The sequence below is a fragment of the Ranitomeya imitator genome, chromosome 1 (genome assembly GCF_032444005.1).
Source record: "Ranitomeya imitator isolate aRanImi1 chromosome 1, aRanImi1.pri, whole genome shotgun sequence".
In the NCBI taxonomy this organism is placed as follows: Eukaryota; Metazoa; Chordata; class Amphibia; order Anura; family Dendrobatidae; genus Ranitomeya; species Ranitomeya imitator.
In genome coordinates, this window is record NC_091282.1 from 746481452 (window position 1) to 746505644 (window position 24193).

Here is a 24193-nt window from a genome sequence, read left to right on the forward strand (position 1 = left end):
CCTCCGAAGCTTCACGTTACGGCACTGGGCGAACGTATTGTAAGTGGACAAGATTCATAGTTTTATACCCAAATTAGGAATGCATTATTGAATTTCTGTCATATTGTTGGCAAACTTCTACAGATATTCAGATGCTTCTTAGTTTATGGATCAGTTGGTTGGAAACTAATATTGGCAAACTTTCATTACCTATGCAGTAGTGGCTCATCTCCCCAGACTTGAGTGGGAAATCTGGCTTATGATGTATTCCTAGATCCTGCATTGCTATATAACTAGACTGATTGACTATGGGCGATAGTCCCCATGGGCAGCCATATTGGTTACATTCAGCTTTTCTCAAACTGGTTTTACACCTCTTACATAAGTGCATGGACAGCACTGTCCGTAACCAGGCCATGGGTCTCTGTAGCTGAACTCCGCAGCTTCACGATGCTGTAAGTTTGGATGTTGAGACCTAGGGTCAGTGCGTATTCAGACAAAGTCTGAACCCAGCCTTAGTCCAGATTCCATGTGTGCTGTGGTCCCATTTCAGACTGCGATGCATAAACTCCAGATCCAAACTTGGTAGTCTTCTACATTGGATATAAAAGTCTACCTACCCCTGTTTAAAATGCCGTTTTATTTTCAAGTAAAAAAAATCCTACCAAGAAAAACCATTTCCAAATTTTTTCAGCCTTTTAATGTCGCCCATCATCTGTATAAATCCTTTGAGGGAAAAAAACTGAAATAGTTTTATTTTCTCATTCAAAATTATCACAATGTGGTTGTATAAGTGAGAACATGGTTTTATAACTGGGATGAGGTTGTAATTTGGAAGTAGCCAGTCACATTTAGGCCGGGATCACACATGCGAGAAACACGTCCATGTCTCGCATGTGAAACCCAAGCTCTGGCGCCGGCACTTGGGAGCGGAGCGTGCGGCTCCATGTGTTGCTATGCGGCCGCACGCTCCGCTCTGGAGTGCAGGCGCCAGAGCTTGGGTTTCACATGCGAGACACGGATGTGTTTCTCGCATGTGTGATCCCGGCCTTACACTCATGGTGAATAGTGGTCAGTACATGGCTGCAGTCATTTTAAGTAATTCGGATTACCCCCTAAGGCCAGTCTCACACGTCCAGATAATTCCGTTACCGGAGAAAACGGTACCGGAGTTATCCGTGTGCTCACGTAGGCCATCCGTGTGATGTCCGTGAGTACGTTTTTAGGGTCTGTGTGCTGTACGTGTGTCCGTGTCCTGCAACAATTTTTACAATTTTAACCCTTTGACAGGAAAAACGCACACGGATGGCACACGGACAGCATCCGTGTGCGGTAGGTGTTTACACGGACCGATTGACTTTAATGGGTCCGTGTGATCCGTGCACTCCCACGAACACTGGCATGTCTCCGTGTTTTGCAAACAGACACACGGTCCGTGAAAACACGCTGACATGTGCAGAGACACATTTACTTTAATGTGTCTACGCGAGTCAGTGTCTCCGGTACGTGAGGAAACTGTCACCTCACGTACCGGAGCCACTGACATGTGAAACCGGCCTAAGGCTGCCGTCACACTAGCGGTACTTGCTCAGTATTTGACATCAGTATTTGTAAGCCAAAACCAGGAGTGGGTGATAAATACAGAAGTGGTGCATATGTTTCTATTATACTTTTCCTCTGATTGTTCCACTCCTGGTTTTGGCTTACAAATACTGACCAAATACTGCTAGTGTGACGGCAGCCTAACAAGTTTAGTGTTCCTAGTATTGTTTTCCTGACCTATTCTGAGTTGCATTTTAGAGGAAAAGCCATGGTATGTAAACTGCTCACAGCACAGAGATCTCATTGCTGAAAATTATCAGTAAGGAGAAGGGTGCAAACATATTTCCAAGGCACTGGACATAACATGGAATACTGTGAAGATGGTCATCAAAAAGTGGCTTAAATTTGTGAGAACACTGATATTACCTAGACTTGGACGTCCCTTAAAAATTGATCAAACGACACGAAGAAATTGGTCTGGGAGGCTTCTAAGAGGTTTACGGCAACCTTAAAAGAGCTGCAGGAATTTCTGGAAGCTACCGGTTCTGTACTGCATGTGACAGCAATGTCCTGTATTATTCATATGTCTGGTCTGTTGGATAGGGCAGAAAGATGGAAGCGTTTTCTCACAAAGGAAAATATCAAAGCCCTGCTATGTTTAGCCAAAACCTTCATCAAGTCTGCCAGAAGTATGTGGGGAAAACATGTTAAGTCTGATGAGACCATGATTGATGCTATTGGCCATAACTCCAAAAGGTATACAGTATTTTTGATGCAAAACAAACACCGCTGGTCATCATAAGAACACCATACCATCAGTAAAGCAAGTTGGAGGCAGCATTATGCTTTAGGGCTGCTTTTCAGCAGCTGGGGCTTTGGGCAAGTTGTAAGGAATTATGAACAGTTCCAAACATCAGTCAATTTTGCAACAAAACCCTCAGGCCTCTGCTAAAAAGCTGAAGGTGAAGATTAATTTTACCTTTTATCAAGATAGCAATCCTAAGCGACCTCTAAACTAACAAAAGAATGGTTTTGCTCAAAGATCAAAGTTTTGGAATGGCCCAGACCTGAATCAAACTTAAAATCTGTGGGTTTAACTGAAGAGGTCGCTATACACATTCCCTCTGACAGTTGTACAGTGCTTCTGTAAGGAAGAGCGGGCACAGGTTGCTAATTCTAGACGCGCCGTGCTGATAGGTTCCCAAACTGAACACTGTCATTAAATTTAAAGATGACTTTAAAAGTTTTAGTTTAAAGGTATGTGTATATTAATGCAACCACATTATATTTTTTTTTCTACCCAAACAGATTTCAGTTTAATTTTCAAATAAGTTGTACACATTTTAGGTGACATTAAAGTTGGAAAAAGTTCAGAAATTATTCTTCTTGGTGCGTGGTGTTTTTGTGTTTTTTTTTTTTTTTTACATATCATAAGCCCTTCATTTTAACAGGGGTGTGCAGACTTTTATATCCCCTATATATGCCTATGATGATGAATTTGGGTTGGGAGACTCGTGAATGTGGCCTTGGGTTACAGAATAGGTTCTCTGCACACTGCTCTAATGTTGTAGGCAAATTCTTAAATTTTTTTTTTATTTGGAAATCATTTACCAGCTTGTAGTGCATCACATATGCCCATAAAACAGGCTGAATCTTGAAGAGTACATTAAATTACAGCTTGCATCTGCTGCTCTATTTTTATTAGATTTCTTCTGTTTCTGCCAGCACAATCTCATGAAGAACTTATCAGCAGTGAGATAAATGTTGCTACAGACAGTTCTGTAGATTTCATCTCTGGAGAAAAAAATGACATTTCTTTTGATTTAAACGAATATGTGCTGTACCCTACCCAGTGTAAGGCCTCATTCAGATGTCAGTGATTTGATCTCGTACACAAAAACGATCTGCGTTTTTTTTCACTGTTTATCCGATTCCCACCAGTTTGGTCAGTGTCAGTTTTCAAGGTCAGAGATTCATAGTTTTTTTTTTTTTTTTTCTCGTATGCAAAAGGAGAAATGATGGAGGGTTCTCACCCTTCTTCTATCAAGAATTCTTAATGGCATCCTAGTGATGACCAAATTTGAGCCGAGTCCTGACTCCCGAATCAACCTTGGCAATGCAATTCTTTGGGTCCGTGAAGAAAATTTTACGTGTCACTGATTTTCAGCGGATCGCTTGGTCCGCAAAATATACAGTTATGTGAACAGCCTCATAGACCACCATAGGTACGAGCTATAGCCATGAGAAAGACTGATAGAACGTGATAACCTGACGTCTGAATGAGCTCTTAGGCTAGCTTTGGACATGACTAGTCCTCTTATGTTCAGTGCTCATCTGATCTCGATGTTTGCCTTTGGGGAAACCCATATAGCTCCTATCCATAAGATGGGAGATAACTTGCTGATCTCTGGGGGTCCGAATGCTGGGACCCCTAGCAATCCTTATAACGGGGCCCCGAAAAAGGTTCTTTATAAAGCCCTGTCTTAAGTTGAGGTGCACAAGCAAGGTTTCTGTTCCATATAACATTCGAGGTTCCAGGCCCTGTTTTGGGGATTCCTGGGAGTCTAACCTGTTGGAACCTTACCGATCAGCAAGTTATCTCTTATCTTGTAGGTGGGACTGGGGTGGTGCTATTATGGACAGTAAGGAATACGCTGCTGAGTCGCCTGCCAGGGCCGTGAGGTACTTGGTACCGGGTCCTGCAGTTCAAAGGGGGATGTCATGGTGGCGACCCGGTCCGTGGCCCTGGGCGCCCATGTAAAAGGAAAAGGTCTTTAAAGGGAATAAAGTTTGTGTTCGTGACGCCACCTGTGGTATTCAGTCAGTGGAGACTGACGCTGCTTTAAGTGGTCCTCTGGGGTGATGTTATGGCAGCTAGATGGTATACCTTCCCACAGGTGAAGTATATTCCCAGGGCTCCTGGTATGTAGATCGCAGATGATGAATGGCGCAGTAAAGAATGAGGACACAGGTTTGCAGTCTCTTTACCTTGTTTACTGTTGACTTCAGGCAGCCTCAGTCAAGGGCACCGGATCAGGGGGCAGGCAGGGTCCGGCCGGCTTGGAGGCAAGTTAGGAGTCCCCTTATCCAGGTGGAAATGAAAGCCTTCCTCTAGGACCGTGGTGGTGTAGTCCCTTACTGCCTATGGCTTCACATAAGGTCCTCACAGATGTTATCTCTCTGTCCCCCGGATAGGATAGGGCATAACCTGTATGACTGGTGACTTGAGGCGGTTTATAGGGACTCTAGCACGCCCCAGCCTCTAAGGGTGTTACCGTGCCTGGGTATTAGGTCTGACAGGTAACTTGGAGTTCAGCTGTCCTGCCGGTCTCTGATGTAAGTCATAGAGGTCCTTACAACCTCGGTGTTTCGGCTACCGGTCTCTGCGCCTCAGTAGGAGGCAGCCTGCTCGGGGCTGGTCTCCCACTGATATCCTCTCCTGTGCTTTGCTCTCCTGCACGTTCACTGTAATCAATTCGGCTTTCTGAATGTCTCTTTCCAGGAACTGCTGCACTGCGGCTACACAGCTCAATAAACCCTCTTCTGCCTCAGTCCGTTCTTGCCAGGAAACAGACTGGATTAGTCTGACTTTCCCTACAGACTACCAGATATACAGTGTGTATATATAATATATTATGTCACCTAGTAAATAGGATCAAAAGCTCCACCTGTTGGCCTGGAATGTGAATGTGTTGCATGTTTGTGGTACTTGGCTAGTTATCCCTTCTTGCCTTCAAGCATAACATCCCTCTTCCCATGAGGAAAGCAATACTACTGTGACAAGCAGGACCCTGGGGCGCCACACTGCCACTACTACAGAGACAGCACCCCTTTGTCTGGTGTGATGGAATGTTCTGCTCCCCCCATGCAATAGACTGTGCATGAACTGCACGGTGCTGAGAAGAGGGGTGGAGTCTGGACAGTGTGTGACTGTGTGTGAGCTGGAGTTGCTGCAGAGAACTTTGTGCTTGTAGCTGTAAAAGAGGACCCACAGCCTGGGACAGAGTGGACTCGTGAAATTGGACAGACTCTTCAGGCGTAGCAAGGGTGGCTGTCCTGTGCTATATTGAGAAGCCACAAAGATACCGACAAAGGGATTTACGGTTTCCAGGATCCAGAAGCAAGGAGAAGACCACGTTTCACGGAGCTGGCAGAGAGACGTGCGCACCACCGTACTAGACTCTTGGGGGGTGAGGGTGGGCATGATCTGAGTCCCCAAAATCACCGTGAATTTGTTCCTGTTTTGTGCACATATCGGGGCCTCGTGCAGGCTTCAATAGACAGAACACGGCAGCCGTGTTGCCTGCTTAGTATAGTAGAGGCCAGGAAAGCTATACGTAGAGTAGCATCATTCTTTGTTTATTGTTTGCTTTTGCTTGTGTGACTTATATTGATTCTGTTAGGCTATGTGCACACGTACAGGTTTTTTCGCGCTAAAAACGCTATAAAAACTAATTAAAAACGCATACATTATGCATTCTATCATTTAGAATCCATTCTGCATGTTTTGTGCACATGGATGCGTTTTTTCCGCGAAAAAAACGCATCGCGGTAAAAAAATGAGCATGTTCATTATTTTTGCTGATTTTCTGCGTTTTTCCCGCAATTCTATGCATTTGGGAAAAAACGCGCCAAAAACGCGTCACAATCGCGGTAAAAACGCATGCGGATTTCTGGCAGAAATGTCCGTGTTTTTGTCAGGAATATTTCTGCAAGAAATCCTGACGTGTGCACATACCCTAATAGTTGGAGCACAACTCTTGTAAATTTATCTTTTGCCATTGCATACCCGTTTGCACCTTCCTCATCCACTTCATTCCTTGCCTTCCAATAAATTTACTCTCTGTTGTGTGCACCTCATCGTGTGTACGGTAGTCTCCCTGCACCGTGGTGGTTCCCCAGCCATCGCTTCAATCTTATAGACTTGTCGTTTTTAGGGAAACGCCTTTTAAATTTAGGTTAAGATACATTGAGTTATCCATCAGAACTTATTTTGCAGACTTGTACTCTAGCTATAAAGGGCTGTAGCTGCATTCATATCTACTATACAATTGTCTAAGGGTCACTTCCGTCTGTCTGTCTGTCCAGGATATTCATTGGTTGCGGCCTCTGCCTGTGATGGAAATCCAAGTCGCTGATTGGTCTCGCCAGCTGCCTGCCATGGCTGCCGCGACCAATCAGTGACGGCCACAGTCCGATTAGTCCCTCCCTACTCCCCTGCAGTCAGCGCCCGCCGCCCGCTCCATACTCCCCGCAGTCAGCGCCCGCTCCATAATCCCCTCCGGTCATCGCTCACACATGGTTAATGCCAGCGGTAACGGACCGCGTTATGCCGCCGCTATTAACCCTGTGTGACCAAATTTTTACTATTGATGCTGCCTATGCAGCATCAATAGTAAAAAGATCTAATGTTAAAAAAATAATTAAAAAACAAAAAACCTGCTATTCTCACCTTCGGTAGTCCGACGATGCGCTCGCGCCTGCCGCCAGCTTCCGGTCCCAGAGATGCATTGTGAAATTACCCAGAAGACTTAGTGGTCTCGCGAGACCGCTAAGTGATCTGGGTAATTTCGCAATGCATCCTGGGAACGCAAGATGGCGGCAAACGCGCACATCGCCAGAGGTTCGCTGGATCCCGCCGGGTGAGTATATAACTATTTTTTTTATTTTAATTATTTTTTTTAACAGGGATATGGTGCCCACACTGCTAAATACTACGTGGGCTGTTATATACCACGTGGCTGCTATATACTACCTGGCCAGTGTTAGATACTATGTGGGCTGTGTTCTATACTGCGTGGGCTATGCTATATACTACATGGCTGCTATATACTACGTGGGCAGTGTTCTATACTACGTGGCTGTGTTCTATACTGTGTGCTATATACTACGTGGCCACTGTTCGATACTATGTGGGCTGTGCTATATATTACGTGGCCAGTGTTACATACTATGTGGGCTGTGTCATATACTGCGTGGCTGCTATATACTACGTGGGCTGTGTTATTTACTGCGTGGCCTATATTAACGCATTGGGTATTCTACAATATGTATGTATGTATGTATGTATGTATGTATGTATGTATGTAGCAGCCACATGGTATATACCACAGGCCATGTAGTACTCCTATATACTACGTGGCCTGTGCTAAATACTATGTGGCTGCTATATACATACATACATACATACATACATACATACATACATACATACATACATACATACATACATACATACATACATACATACATACATACATCTTCTAGAATACCCGATGTGTTAGAATCGGGCCACCATCTAGTCAATACATAAAAATCTTGGTTACCAATTGTAAGGTGTAATTACAATGGTAAAATATACCTTGGCAGAGATCAAACCCTATAATTGCTGCCAGACCCCTGTACAGAAATTTTAATTTGGGGTCCTTAAGACATTTGGAAATTATTGTAGTGTAAACTTTTAAAGCTTCTAATAAAATTCCAGAGTTCTCCACGCATCCCCCTCCAACAAATTCTTGACAATTATTGTGCAATTCTGAGAACATTACAAACAATTATCTCTAAACTCCTCCTTTCCCTCCTTATGCATATGAATGCTCGGCCTAGCACTAATGTTGAGATGAGACCAAGTCATTGCAAGACGTATCTGGCGGTCACTAATCTTTCATCAGTACAAAAGGACTGAGCTAAAAAATTCAAAGTGCCCTGCCCTTATCTTCCCGGACATCATCTGTCTGGGGAGAATTAAGAAGGTCCTAGTACAGATTAGATGTTCAGGCTCAGGGCCGACTCCAGGGTTATGCAGACCCTTTGTCAACCAAGTCTCAGTGTCAGTCTTTCCAAGAGCTATAACTATTTTTTTTTTTTTTTTTTTTACATTTTGTGATATTTTATTCATTTGGACAGAATGCAGTGATACATTATTTTTGTTTTAGATTTTATTTATGTTGCGGACAAAGTTTATGATCTCTTAGATTTTTTTTTTTTTATATATTTTTCTTTGCATGTATTAGTTCTCTTAGGGGCTTTGGACCTGAGATTATTCGATAGACTGTAATATTAAATCACAGGCTGGACTTCAGTATGTCACCTTGGTGTCACGAGCAATGACTTTCACACCCTGTAATAATGTTGCTGAGAAGATGATTGGTATTGGAAGAGACGCCTTCCCCCAATTTCCAACCCTTTTAAAGACTAAACATTGGTTTAATTTTTATTTTCATTAATCAATAGTACACATGAGGATAAGAAACTTTGTAATCTATCTTATCAGATAAATCTGATAATTCCCCAAACTGTCAATTCACCAGTAAAATCTGTCCTGAGTGAACCTTGCCATTGCTGAGATGGGAGATGACAGTTGGTGCTCATTATTTTCTATGGAGAACTTGCAGCAGAATGTCTGTGTCTGCCTCTAGCTTCTCCTTCCTCCATAGAATCTAAAAAGCATCAAGTGTCATCTCCTATCACAGTGAGTGGCATTTGTCATGGTTGGCCTATGCTGCTGATTTTGACTTTTGTCTAATGTGTATGGGGTTCTTAAAGAACTACCTGAACAACCCCTTTTTAATAAGGTAGCATCCCTTATGTCCGGGTTGTCCCTTTAAGACCCCCGTACACATTAGACACTGTGCTGTTAGGTTCTGTCAGAGGTGTTGGGTAAAGCTCCTGGGCCCTATTGTAAATTTAGTAGCCATTTTAAATATTTGGTTCTTTTTATGTAGCAGATGGACCTTTTTGAGCCCCCTCCGATATCAAGGCCTGGGTACCACGGCTACCCCTGCATCACATGTATCTACACCTACTAGAGTCATAATGTAATTATACCACAGAATGAAAACGTAGAAGAAAATTTATGGAAAATAATCTTTTTTGCCCCTAGCAACCAATCAGAGTAGCTTTCATGTTTGAAAGTGCTGACGGAGAATGAAAGCTGCACTGTGACTGGTTATAGGCAACAAAAAACATTGTAATAAATGAGGTGTAATATGTTCTATCTAAGGCTCGGGGTCACACTTGCGAGTGTGATGCGAGAAACTCGCGCATCAATACCCAACACTGCCGCCGGCACTCGGACTGGATCGAGCAGCTGCATGTATTTCTGTGTAGCTGAATGCTCCGTCCCGAGTGCCGGCGGCAGTGTTGGGTATTGATGCGCGAGTTTCTCGCATCACACTCGCAAGTGTGACCCCGGCCTAAACCTGTAGGCCGCAAGCTGCGTTATCAGCTACACGTTGGCTGTATGTGGCCATGAGGGGACACGGCCATATTGTTTCCTTTCTATTAAAAGGATATAAAGAAGGCAATCTGTTTCCTTTTGCATGGATCAAATACAAGGAAAACTCACACATCGTCCTAGCAGATAACACGTCCGTAAAACCACAAATGTCATGAGGGCGTATGCATTCGCGGCTCATAACAGATTGGCAGGGAGTTGAAGGTTTCCAGGCAATTTCCCTGTAACTAAAAGTAATAAATATAGAAAGATTTTCAGAATGAAAGTTTAAAATAATTAGTCCTGTATTATTTAAAGGATTATAGTGTGTGTGTGTGTGTATGTATGTATATATATATATATATATATATATATATATATATATATATATATATATATATATATATATATATATATATATATATATATATATATATATATATATATATATATATATATATATACATACATACATACATACATACATACATACATACATACATGGGTGTCTTTCAGAAACAGCGCCTTACTTGGCAGAAGTCTGTGTTTGGTATTGCAGCTCAATTCATTGGTAATCCTGGGGAAACCCTTAAAAATCTATTTACAAGGCTGGCAAGGATTCACGTGGATTTTCCTCCTACCTTGCTGTAGAGATACCTTCATAATGGCTTCAGAAACCTGTACATTGGGAAATGTTTGTATGTTCTAATATGTAAGTGGGTAACAAACGACAGCTCTCCGTAGCCCCATGGCACAATTTGCTATACCTCTACTTCTCGGTCGCCCGTTAAGGTACCGTCACACTAGACGATATCGCTAGCGATCCGTGATGTTGCAGCGTCCTGGCTAGCGCTATCGTCCAGTGTGACAGGCAGCAGCGATCAGGCCCCTGCTGTGATGTCGCTGGTCGGGGAAGAAAGTCCAGAACTTTGTTTCGTCGCTGGACTCCCCGTAGACATCGCTGAATCGGCGTGTGTGACACCGATTCAGCGATGTCTTCGCTGGTAACCAGGGTAAACATCGGGTTACTAAGCGCAGGGCCGCGCTTAGTAACCCGATGTTTACCCTGGTTACCATCGTTAAAGTAAAAAAACAACCACTACATACTTACATTCCGGTGTCTGTCCCCGGCGCTGTGCTTCTCTGCTCTGGCTGTGAGCGCCGGGCAGCCGGAAAGCAGAGCGGTGACGTCACCGCTCTGCTTTCCGGCCGCTGTGCTCACAGCCAGACCAGAGAAGCACAGCGCTGGGGACAGACAGCGGTAGGTAAGTATGTAGTGTTTGTTTTTTTACTTTAACGATGGTAACCAGGGTAAACATCGGGTTACTAAGCGCGGCCCTGCGCTTAGTAACCCGATGTTTACCCTGGTTACCGGCATCGTTGGTCGCTGGAGAGCAGTCTGTGTGACAGCTCTCCAGCGACCAAACAGCGACGCTGCAGCGATCCGGATCGTTGTCGGTATCGCTGCAGCGTCGCTTAGTGCGACAGTACCTTTAATTAAAGCCACATGCAATACATTTGAGGCAAAGATGGGCCATGCTGTTTGCAGTCTTTGACAGCCATTTATTACAGCGTACCCTCTGCTGCCATGATGGAAATGAGCAATATATCCAGGCCCCAGTCCGTACCTGATCCAGGCTCATCAATTCAACTGTTACGGTAGTATAGAAACTCACTCGGGGAGGGGGGGGCTTGGGGATAGGTAACACACTAAAAACAGAAACTGACCCTGCCGGTTTCTGTTCAGAATAGAGATCCTGACCCTACAGTCCCTAGTGGTCCCTGCGTGAACTGAGTTGTGCTAACCGTAGACTAGAGTAGACGATGGCAACTGGGACCTATGCTGCCTGTAAGGCCGTTGAGCGCTTCACGTGCCTCCTAAAGAATCGGAGTGCAGAGAAGAGTGCAAATTACCTACAGGAGGGAAGTGTGTTTTAAGTAGAAAGAGATCCCAGACTGAGTAACCCCCGCCCCCCCCCCCCCCACACACAAAATAAAGGATTAAGTATGTAGAGACTATGCAGCCTAATTCCTGAGGAAGAAGGGGGGGGGGGACCCCCACAGAAGATAAGTGCAGGGTAAAGAATATAAACAGCAAGGAGATCAATCCTACCTGGTCTTTCATTGACTGGCTTAAACTACAGCAGTATGGCTGGACATACAAATTACATGATCACCAGGATTAAATACCAGCACGGTAAAAGTATATAAAGCTGCATCCAAAATGTGATAGGACAGACAAATGATTAAATGAAAATACCGGTCACCCTAAAAATGACTGAATCATAACCGAAACTAAACACCCGGAGAAAAGTTGTATTTGCTTGTAGCTCGGCACACAAGCTGACCACCAAGCACAGGCTTAAAGTTTCAAAGCCAGAAATGTGACATCACCCTCCTTAGATGCCACAGTCAATAGCAACAACCACAGTTAAACCTTATTCACACATCCGTATTTGTCATCCATGTGCTGTCTGTATTTTCTATTTTAGTCTAAGTTATTCACTTGTCTAATTTTGCACATGAACCAGTGGAGCCACGTCCCATTTAGGTGCGTTATGTGGCCTAAACTCGCCCATTCAAGTCAATGGGTCCATAATAATTATGAACAGCACATGGCTGGTAGAAGACCGGAAACCTCTAAGAGACCATGTTCAAACAAAGCAATTGCCTAACGTTATTTTGCGGCGATACATATGAAATCAAAGTAAATTACCAGAATTTTTGCCACAATTATGGAAAATGGCCTTAATCATTCTTCCATTTTTTTTTTAATTTATTTATTTTTTCTAAGCATTAGTTAAAAATAGAAGACCTTATAAATGGTTAAAAAAATGGGAGGCTGCCCAATCCCTCTCCCAGATATAATCTGTCAGGAAAGAGTCATGACTGAGGCCTCCATAAACGTTAGCTGGTTGACCAGTTCCACCAACATCTGCAGGTTTGGTCAACTTTCATCTAACGTGTATGTGGCCTCTTAGGTCCACCATACATATTAGTTGGCTGTCAACCAGGCTTGGACTGGCCCATCGGGTAGCAGGTGAATCCCCCGGTTGGGTCCCTGTGCAGATGTGGGCCCCCAACCCCACTGTATGAACAGTACATGGCATAATTCACTTGCTTCACTCAGTACAGAAAAAAGCAGCATCTCCTCATTCATTAACCAAACTACCCAGTTTAATATTACATAGCGATATGGGTACTTTTGTGAATGAGGGTAGTGTAATATTTGTATGCAGGTGAAAAGTGGGCCCCCCAAAGTCAGTTATTGGTGGGCCCTTAGCACTCTAGTCCGACACTGCTGTCAGCTGAATGATGGTCATCTCTTCCAACAATTCCATACACCGGAATGCTAGTTGGGCTGGGCGCTCCTGCATTCTCTAGGAGAGAGCGGCTGCCGGACATGTCACTGGGAGACAATATGATCAGCTGTGTGAAATCAGACCTGTTGGTTAAGTTGTCTAGGGTCCCATAAACATTACTCATGGTCCTAGTGGGCTTGGTTTTTTTATGGGAGGCTTTAGGCAACAGATCTTGTGTAGCACAGACTTCCATATTGAAGCAAATCAATAAAATGTACTCAAAGGGAAACCGTATCGAAAATAAAAAATCTTGTGTTTGCAGCCATTTCACACTTTGATCACCTGGGTTCATTTCTTGGTTGGTTGTCACGGGAAATGATTAATTATATTCACATACGGGCATTTCATAGAATGTAGAAATTTCGTGGGGAGCTGTCCCTGCTTGCAGATACTAATCACAGATCTTTAGATAATTAGGCACTTTTTTTTTTTCTCTTTGAGGGCCGGATATGGCAGAGGTGGAGAATCTTTTTCTGCTAAGGGCCATTGGATATTTACACCATCCTTTGGGGGCCGTATAACCTCTGCCCACAGAGTACATCCTGACTCTGGCACTGGTGTCAGGACATAATCTTTCATTGCATGCCCTTCAGTGTTCAGTAGTGAACACTGCGTATGTATGTGTGCTAACAGAGCAAGAAGAAATTAATGAGCTGGTTGTAATCAAAATACATCTCCCTGCCAAAGAATGCGGTCCCTGCACGGGGGGGGGGGGGGGCCTGAGGTTTCCCACCCCTGGGCTATGGGGTAAATTAATCAGACTTTTTTCTGACTGCAAGTTTTAGAATATTAAAAAAGGGGCTCATTTTGGTTGCTGGCAACACGGATCATTATTCCTGCCAAATCTGAGACCATGAAAGCTGGAGAGAGGGTACTGCCTGACATGGTTGCCGGGTGACTTATCTCAAAGATTTTGTAAAATGATGCACAAAGGTGGAATTCTTACATTCCAAAACCTGAGACTCCTTAACCCCTTTACCCCCAAGGGTGGTTTGCACGTTAATGACCGGGCCAATTTTTACAATTCTGACCACTGTCCCTTTGAGGTTATAACTCTGGAACGCTTCAACGGATCCCAGTGATTGTCATTGTTTTCTCGTGACATATTGTACTTCATGTTAGTGGTAAAATTTCCTTGATATTACTTGAATTTATTTGTGAAAAAAACGGAAATTTTGCGAAAATTTAGCAATTTTCCAACTTTTAATTTTTCATGCCCTTAAATCACAGAGATATGTCACACAAAATACTTAATACGTAACATTTCCCACATGTCTAATGTACATCAGCACAATTTTGGAACCAAACATTTTTTTTTTGTTAGGGAGTTATAAGGGTTAAAAGTTGACCAGCAATTTCTCATTGTTACAACACCATATTTTTTTTTTTTTTTTTTTTTAAGGGACCACATCACATTTGAAGTCCCTTTTTGAGGGGTCTATATGATTAGCAAATACCCGAGTGTGACACCATTCTAAAAACTGCACCATTCAAGGTGCTCAAAACCACATTCAAGAAGCTTATTAACCCTTCAGGTGTTTCACAGGAATTTTTGGAATGTTTAAAAAAAATAAATGAACATTTTAACTTTTTTTTTTTTTCACAAAAAATGTACTTCAGATCCAATTTGTTTGTTTTACCAAGGGTAACAGGAGAAATTTGACCCCTAATGTTGAGTACATCGATACCCCATATGTGGGGGTAAACCACTGTTTGAGCGCATGGCAGAGCTTAGAAGGGAAGGAGCGCCATTTGACTCCTCAATGCAAAATTGGCTGGAATTAAGATAGGACACCATGTCTCCTTTGGAGAGCCCCTGATATGCCTAAGCAGTGAAAACAAGAATCCCAAATGCATAGTGTGAGAAAATGAGGTCTGACGAAAATAACGCCAGCCACCCCCGAACTCACTAAATCTGCTCAGAGCATATCACAATGCAAGGAGAAAAAGCAGGGCATAGATGAACATTTCATGAAACAAACTTTATTCAAAAAGTAGTACAAAGACATACACTTTAATATTTGAGCGTTCTAAATTAGTAATGAGAGCACAACGATTAATGCTTGAAATATGCTGTAAAAAAGGCCCCCCTGCCGCCTACCCCCCCCACAGAGCTGTAACTGCCAATACAGGAGCACACCCCTGCACCACCCCCCAAAAAATGGAGGGGAAAATGGTAACTAGCCCAACACTATTGACATGCAGATAAAGGCATCGATGTGCCTGACCTGGAGGGCAAGCACCCATACATGCAGCAGAAAGAGTGTCCGTACTAGGATACCATAGTGGCATTATGTATTGGCAGTTACAGCTCTATGGGGGGGTAGGCGGCAGGGGGGCCTTTTTTACAGCATATTTCAAGCATTAATCGTTGTGCTCTCATTACTAATTTATAACGCTCAAATATTAAAGTATGTCTTTGTACTACTTTTTGAATAAAGTTTGTTTTATGAAATGTTCATCTATGCTCTGCTTTTTCTCCTTGCATTGTGATATGCCTAAACAGTGTAAACCCTCCCTAAAGTGACCCTATTTTGGAAAGTAGACCCCCTAAGGAACTTATCTAGATGTGTGTTGAGCACTTTGAACCCCCAAGTGTTTCACTACAGTTTATAACGCAGGGCCTGAAAATAAAAAAATCTTTTTTTTCCACAAAAATGATTTTTTTTTTTTTAGCCCCCAGTTTTGTATTTTCCCAAGGGTAACAGGAGAAATTGGACCCCAAAAGTTGTTCTCCAATTTGTCTCGAGTACGCTGATACCCCTTATTTGAGGGTAAAACACGGCAGAGCTCGGAAGGGAAGGAGCATCATTTTACTTTTTCAATGCAGAATTGTATGGATTGAGATTGAACATCATGTTGCATTTGCGGAGCCCCTGGTGTGCCTAAACAGTGGAAACCTCCCAATTCCAACTCCAGCCCTAACCCCAACACACCCTAACCCCAACACACCCCCAATCCCAACCCTAACCACACCCCTAACCCAACCGTAAACATAATCCAAACCCCAACCCTAACTTTAGCCCCAACCCTAACCCTAATGAGAAAATGGAAATAAATACATTTTTTTTTATTTTTCCCTAACGAAGGCGGTGATAAAGGGGGGTTTGATTTCCTATTTATAGCGGGTTTTTATGATTGCCAGCTGTCACACACTAAAAGACGCTTTTTATTGCAAAAAATATTTTTTGCGTTACCACATTCTGAGAGCTATAATTTTTCCATATTTTGGTCCACAGTCATGCGAGGTCTTGTTTTTTGTGGGACGAGAAGATTTTTTTATTGGTTCCATTTTCGGGCACATGACATTTTTTGATCGCTTTTTATTCCGATTTTTGTGAGGCAGAATGAACAGAAACCAGCAATTTGTGAATTTCTTTTGGGGGGGGGGGGCGTTTATACCGTTCCGCGTTTGGTAAAATCGATAAAGTAGTTTTACAATAAAAACTATTTTATAGAAAAAATTATTTTTTGCATCGCATTTTTCTGAGGGCTATATCTTTTTATTATTTTGCTAATGACTCTGTATGGCGGCTCATTTTTTGCGAGACAAGATGACGTTTTCTACGGTGCCATGTTTATTTATATTCATATTCTTGATTGCGTGTTATTCCAGTTTTTTTTTTTACGTTATTCACTGAAGGGGTAAACTAGTGGGACTGTTTTATAGGTTGGGTCGTTACGGACGCGACGATACCAAATGTGTACTTTTATTTTTTTTTTTTCTTATTTTATTTACATAAATGTATTTATTGGAACAATATTTTTTGGTTTTTTTTTTACTTTGTCCCAGGGTGGGACATCATGCTATCTGACAGGCTGTGCTGCAGGCTTGCCAGCACTTGCTCTCAGCAGGCGCTGACAAGCCACCTCCCTGCAGGACTCTGAAGGCCCCCATGGCCATCTTGGATCTGGGGCCTGCAGGGAGGAGGACTGAGAGATGCTTGGAACAACGGGATCACATAGCGTTGTTCCGAGGGTCTCAGGGAAGCACGCAGGGAGCCCCTCCCTGCGCGATGCTTCCCAATGCCGCCGGAACGCTGCAATCATCTTTAATCGCAGTGTTCCGGGATTAATGTGCTGGGAGCTCCTGGCACATAGTGCCGGATGTCAGCTGTGATAATCAGCTGACACTTGGCCGCGCTCCCCCACCTCCCCCCGTGAGTGCGGCTGATCAGTGATGGCGTACTATCCCGTCGGTTGTCGAAGGAGCCCAGAACATCTCGACGGGATAGTACATCTAATGTCAGAAAGGGGTTAAAGACAGTGTGGAATTAATAGTGGAAGTCGACCTGCTGTTAGGACTGGCGGAACTCGCCAAATATTGGAGGCGATATAAGATGTGTTCACAGTCTGGGGTCCACCGTGCAGAAAAGACACCTGCTGCTCGGTAATGACGGACTATATGGCGGTATTAAGAGAAGACACACACACACACAGGTTAACTTCACCCGGTATGAAGGAAGCGAGCCCTGTAGCGTCACAAAGCCGCGATACCGCACAGAGAACTCTGCCCCAAGACTCGGGGTAAGAGTCCCTCTAGACCTCTTGTGCTCGACACCGCTACGGTGGTGTCAGGGAATAAACTAAACTAAAGAGTGCGTGCAGCGCCGCTCTGGTGGACGCCACTAACCACCCTAACTTGGGCCAGGAAAGCGCACTATTTGCGCAGGGCGCTGCACTGGTGGTCGCTGCTAATAGACGCTGTCTCTTGTGTTAATTGTGTGGGATCGCACTGTCGGGCACTAGGTAGCTGCACCATTTGCGAGCAGTCAACAACTCTAGGAAGGGAAATGATTCGGAGTTTTCATACATTGACAGGCATACATCCACACACACATTAACAGGTTTACACTAGCGCATGGCCGAGCAGCCATGCGAAGCTTTTATAGTAGTAGCGCTCCGGGACCTTCCTGATGGTCTAATAGGAGTCACAACAGGACCTGAGCATGTGACCCCTGACCTCCAATGGGAGGTTGTCCCTTGGGCATGCTCCGTATGGGAAAAGCAGGACTTAGTCTCTGAAACGCCTGCTCGCTGCTGATCAGTGCTGGCTACAAAAGCAGAGCCTGGAAAGGCAGCAGTAACCAAGCGCACAGTATCAGCTTGAGCCAGACGCTGGGATTGACATCTCTGCTGAGCAGGATCCACTGCGGCTGTAGGAGAATGGGAGACCGTAGAGGACATGGTTCGAGATTCCCCCTGTGCAGCGGCGGGAACTCGACACCTAACATTTTTTTTAAATCAGTAAACCGGTTAGTTTTCATAATTAAAGTAATTTGTGAAGCCTCTATCCTTGTGTTCACATAAGCCAAAAGTATACAGTCATGTTCGAAAGTGTCGGCACCCTTGAAATTGTTCCATAAAATGAGGTATTTCTCCGAGAAAATTATTGCAGTTACATGTTTCAAAACACACAAAAGGAAAAAAAACACAAAAATAAAACAGGAAAAAAAAAGAGAAATTGGACCTAATTTCACACACAATCCCAAAAATGGACAGGACAAATTTGTTGGCACATTTCCAAAAATGTGGGTAAACAACTTTTGTTTTAAGCATGTGATGCTCGTAAAAACTCACCTGTGGCAAGTAAAAGGTGTGAGCAATACGTAAATCACACCTGAAACCAGATAAAAGGGGAGAAGTTGACTCAGTCTTTGCATTGTGTGTCTGTGTGTGCAACATACTAGGCATGGAAAACAGAAAGAGAAGAGAACTGTCTAAGGACTTAAGAAGCAAAATTGTTGAAACATATCAACATTCTCAAGATTACAAGTCCTTCTCCAGAGATCTTGATGTTCCTTTGTCCATGGTGCACAACATAATCTATAAGTTTACCACCCATGGCACTGTAGCTAATTTCGCTGGACGTGGACAGCAGGGGAAAATTGATGAAAGATTGAAACACAAGATAGTCTGGATGGTGGATAAGCAGCCACAATCAAGTTCCAAAGAAATTCAAGCTGCCCTGCAGACACAGGGTGCATCAGTATCAGTGTGACGAGAACATGCGGCCTCGCTCCATGCAACTCTATGGAAGTGAGGCTGCACCCACTGCCTGGGAGTATGTATAACCCATATATACCTTCCTGTCAAGGGTCAGTAACCGTAAAATCCCCGCACTGCACAGTGCATGTGTTTGGGGGTTTCCATAAGTCTGCAGTCACACAGAGTGACTTCAGACTTATCAGTTTGGACTGGACAACGCTTTTAACTCTTCATTCCCACCCATGCCAAACTTTCACACTACATATAGCCACTACAAGGAAAAAATTGCACCACCTAAATTGCACCAAAATAGCTTTGCATGATCAGCATCTAAGACCGCTATGTGCTTTTGTATATTTATCATATCCGTGAAAAATGATCCAACTCATAAATGTGCTTGCTGCATAATGTATTGTAGAGATGGCTAAAACGATCCAGCAGAAATGTGACAGTAAATGGTTTCTCCCCAAGTGATCGATCCCATGCAGGTACCTCCAAAGGTAGTAACTACAAGGCCATGATACAGAACTATAGCAATCTATGAGGAGTATGCAGCCTGCGGCTGACTCATGGAGGAAATCCAAGGGATGACAATAGCATTACATAGGATGCTAATGTCTGTGGGTCCTTCCTCAGGAGTACATGCTCAATGTTTGCTTATGCTGGCTAATAATCTGATAAGTATGTGAGCCGCACCCTGGAGAAGCCGAATTTGTATTGTTTATGATATACCTGTAATCCCACAATGTGTTATACCCAAGAGAAATCCAACCTGTATCCCCAGGCTATCAACTCTGTTCTTCATCTTTTCAAGGATGTTAATCAAGATACTCCGATGGGAAGCTGAGATATGAGCTGCTGATTGCTGGATGACCAGGCTGAAGAGCTGCTATGTTATTGGACTTGCCCGTGACAAGAGAATAAATTACCAGTTGTTAAAGGTGGCCATACTCTTCACGCCAAATTCCCACATTTGTGCAACATGGATGGCATCTGTCTAATGTCCGACTACATCACAAATCCACTCGTTGAAATGTATGACGTTCATCGTGAATTGGACCAAACTTGGACACGTTATTGTTTTTTTTTAATTTTAACGTACTACTGGCAGAAAGGAAAAAGCCTCCTAGAAGTACCACATACTTGATGTGGCCAAACAGTTCACCTTGTCACCAGCTTATTTCCTATCTATCTCCGCCCATTCCTTGCTTTGTCAGTTCTGGCTTTACAGGAGTCGGGGAAGGATGGAGAATGATGGAAAAGATGTAGGTAGGAAGGTGCACTGAAATGTTTGACTATGCCGAGGGTGCACCAAGCGCTTGAGCGTGATTTGAGCAGTCATTTTTGAACCACAGCTCATAAACCACCGGGAAATACTTTTTCTTACACACAGACACCAGATTAGACTACCCCCAAAATGTAGACCCCATGTTAGAAGTGCAGATCCTCGTCTTACTCCGTTCCTGCGCTCCTCTTGACTTCTTGAAGTTGTCTTCCATAGCGCTGGGGAGGGAGGGGAATTACAGGAACCAAAAAGGTGAGTATAAGATTTTTATTTTCCCCATCTTTGGAAAGTATAGTGTACCTAGCCAAAGATGGATCAAAGGCAGAAAGCTTTATCCTTGAGACACAGATTCCCCTATGATAACGCAATCACTCATAAGTCAACAAAGATGGATCCATGGAAACTTTTTATGGCGCCCTAGCCTTGACAGCCCATTGTAATTCTGGCCTTCCCAGTTCTTCTGTGTTGGGATAAGAAGATGTAGATTGCATCTATGTTAATGACGTGCTATGTCTGATCTGTGTAAAAATCCTGCACAAGTCTTGTCAGCTCCTCACAAGCTATAACTCTGATCTACCAATCTTCCATAATTATGAGGATGACACTATTTTGTCAAGCTTTTTCCTCTCTTGGCCCCTTATTCTGCCAAATGGAGAAGTGACTCATGGTAGGTCTCCAGGGCTATTCTGCTAGAATTTTGGAAACTTCTTAAGCTTTGAATCTGTTTTTTTTCCATCTCCTCTTCTTACTCCTTGTTCTTGAATGCCAGGGCCTCAATGGCCAGTTGTGAAGACACAAAGCAGAGTATGCATACCAAGCTTGCATGTTCAGGTGGACTGCAAGCAAACATTAACTCCTTGGTTCCTAAGGAGCATTTTTTTTATAACCTAAACTAATAAAAATCCCTTTTCTGTAATTTTGTCAAAGCAGCTATTTGCATTAGAAAACTGATTTCAAATACCCATAGGATATTGTCGGGTACTGCTCGTAAAAACAAGCACTGTTGAAATTTACTGTTTAATAAAATTTGCAGCCGTTCTTGAAATGTTAACTTTTTTTTCTTCTTTTGTTTACAGCAAATTGCCTAGGAGACCGACCACCGCTGCTGTCTACCTTGTAAACACTAAGCTGAAGCTTGCTGGGATTAGGAGGTAGTGGCACACTCCAGTGCTCCTGGACAGCTTTAAAGCAGCGCTTACAAGCTCCATAGAAAAGAGCTTGCAAGCACTGATCATGTTCTTTATCTAGATACGGTGGTCGGTCACCAAGGCAATGGACTGTCAACAAAATAAGTTAATTTCTGAAGAACAGCTGAAAACTTTAATAAGCAGCAAATAGAAAAAGTGCTTATACTTTTAAACACTGTAAGACAATTTGCATGTATGAAGATGAGAAAAACCTTTTACATTAATAGTGGGGATTCACGACCCCTATTAGATGTCTGGAGTGGAAAGCGACCACCATTTGTCCATTATAAACACATGTAATGCATTATTTCTCCATGTGGGAGTTTGAACAGTTGTTGCCATGTTTCTTTGTATGTTATAGGTGATCATCAAGGAGCCTGGGAGTAATTTTCTGGTGGGTTGTCCAAATGGGACAGATCTAATCATTTTATTCCATTGTTTCCTATGTACATATGTTACTAGGAAAGCTGGGTGACGTACCAATATCACTGCCTAACTGGGCAGAAATGCCCCTTAGGGGTATAACGTTTGCCATATATAATCTAACCACTAGCTAGCTCCCCCGTTAATGAACGGATATATTGTTTCTATAGAGGGGGGAGATAAGCATTTGTCAGACACCCCTATCCAGTGCCGGACACATCCGGTATAACCATCCTCATTCAGTACATAGGTTTATGACTCATTATTGCCCATTTTTTTGAATCCTTCACTTTTCTGCACAAACGTATCCAGCGGGAAGTAAATGATTCAACCCATCATGATTCTTCCGAGACCTTTTCTACTACGTCTCCAAACTTTTGCAAAACTTCTTAAAACTTTAACACCAGTAATGCATAATAGACCACATCCACATCCTTGCCGCAGTATACGCTTCCCATCCCACATCCCCCATTATCATCTCCGAGCCTTCTGTTCCCTGTTTTCTAGCTGCCCGACCACATCATCAGACTTAGTGGAGCCGAGTTTGTCATCTTTTGCAATCATACCGTCTATTATTACAACCGCTGAGGGTTACATTTCTATCCCTTAGATGAATTGAACGTTTATCTGCTCCCCATAATGTTGCAATGGAAATGACGAGCCAGATCCCGAAATCGATGAATGATAGAAATTTGGCAGCAGAAAATTTATATATATATATATATATATATATATATATATATATATATATATATATATATATATTTATATATATATATATATATATATAAATTTATTTTTTTTAAATCTGCTAAATTGAGCAATGCAATCAGTTCGACTTACCGCAGATCCGCTGTCGGTTTTCTCCATAGTTGTGAGTTGAGATCTGATTAGGGTTCGCTTATCATTATGGTCATCGAGAGATGTGGGTATTAAGGTATCCAAATACAAGCTGGTCCTGATGAGCTTTACTGTGCGGCTTCCTGATCAACAAGTGACATGAGTGATCCAGGGTAGCCAGTAATGCTCAGAGGCTCAGGAATGTATTGCATAGTGGGTGTGAGAGTGAATCACACATTGCTTGTGTCAGCAGACTGGAGAGTTCCGCCCAAAGCAGCAGTGGTGGCAGTGGCTCTCCCTCCCTGCTCCCACTCAGGACATTCCCCCTTTTTTCCTCCTGGGATAGGCCTGAGCTCAGAGAACACAGAGGGGGGGGGGGGGGGGAAACAGCAAAATCAAAAGTTACAAATTCCACAATTAGTAACTTGCCCAAAACAGGCGCATGCCTCCGCAGGCAGCCGCGCTAAAGGATGACATCCAGATGTGCATACGTGATCCCTAACCTTATACTGCTCCATCCATACCATGCACCTCATTCTGCTCTTTTATTACAGAATTTTCTTTTCTTTTTTTTTTTTTTGCTATGGCAACTGTACTAAGTGGTTTGATGTAGAATAAAAAAAAATTATACATATCGATTGCATAATGAAAAGTAATTCAAGTTTACAAAAGAACACACTGTTTCGATTCCGTTACCAGGTTCCACATTTCTGCGTTAGTCATGATTGCTCAGATCTACAGGCTGAGAAATTATTTTTTTTCTTGGCCTACTCCTGTGCAGGCAGATTAGAGCTCTGATACACTGTAGCGAGTCCGGCTGCTGCGTTGGGTCAATGTTGAGCTGATCTTTTTTAAGGGGGAGGAGGGATTGTGATCAGGCTCGGACTGGCCCACAGGAGAATCCTCAGGTAGGCCCCTGTGAAGGAGTGCTAATGAGTGTTACTATTACACTAGATTCCCAATTTACAGAAAAAGGTATAATTAGTGATGAGCGAACTTTCTCTGATGAGGTGTTATCGACGCATGCTCGGGTCCTAAACCACTTTGAAAATATGTTGGAGACTCGCAGCTGCATGTGTTGCGGCTTGCTACAGCTGCAATACATGCTGGTATTGCCTAAAAAACAGGTAATCCCTGCATGTGTTGCGGTGGTTGAACAGCTGTGAGACATGCAGCCGCGGGGACTTGAACATAATCCTCAAACTCTCCGAAGTCACTCTGTTAGTGGAGCGCCCCGCCTGGGCAGTGGGGTACTCAGTATTGGTGTCCGGTCAGCTATTAAAGGGGATGTCACAGTGGCTGCGACCCGGTCTGTGGTTCTGGGCGTCCAATTAAAGGGGATGGTCTTTTAAGGGAAAAGTGTTTGTCTGTT

General features: G+C 43.4%; 1 protein-coding gene across 2 annotated transcripts in view; it reads right to left on the reverse strand.

Moving 5' to 3' along the window:
• The window catches only part of INF2 (inverted formin 2), a 140075-nt gene extending 117009 nt beyond the window's left edge, over positions 1-23066 (reverse strand). For both annotated transcript variants that reach the window (XM_069734293.1, XM_069734302.1), the window contains exon 1: positions 22825-23066. In XM_069734293.1, coding sequence (XP_069590394.1) covers positions 22825-22851 — 27 coding nt within the window. In that variant the 5' untranslated portion in view covers positions 22852-23066. The remainder of the gene's footprint in view (positions 1-22824) is intronic.
• Between the last annotated feature and the right edge of the window lie 1127 nt (positions 23067-24193).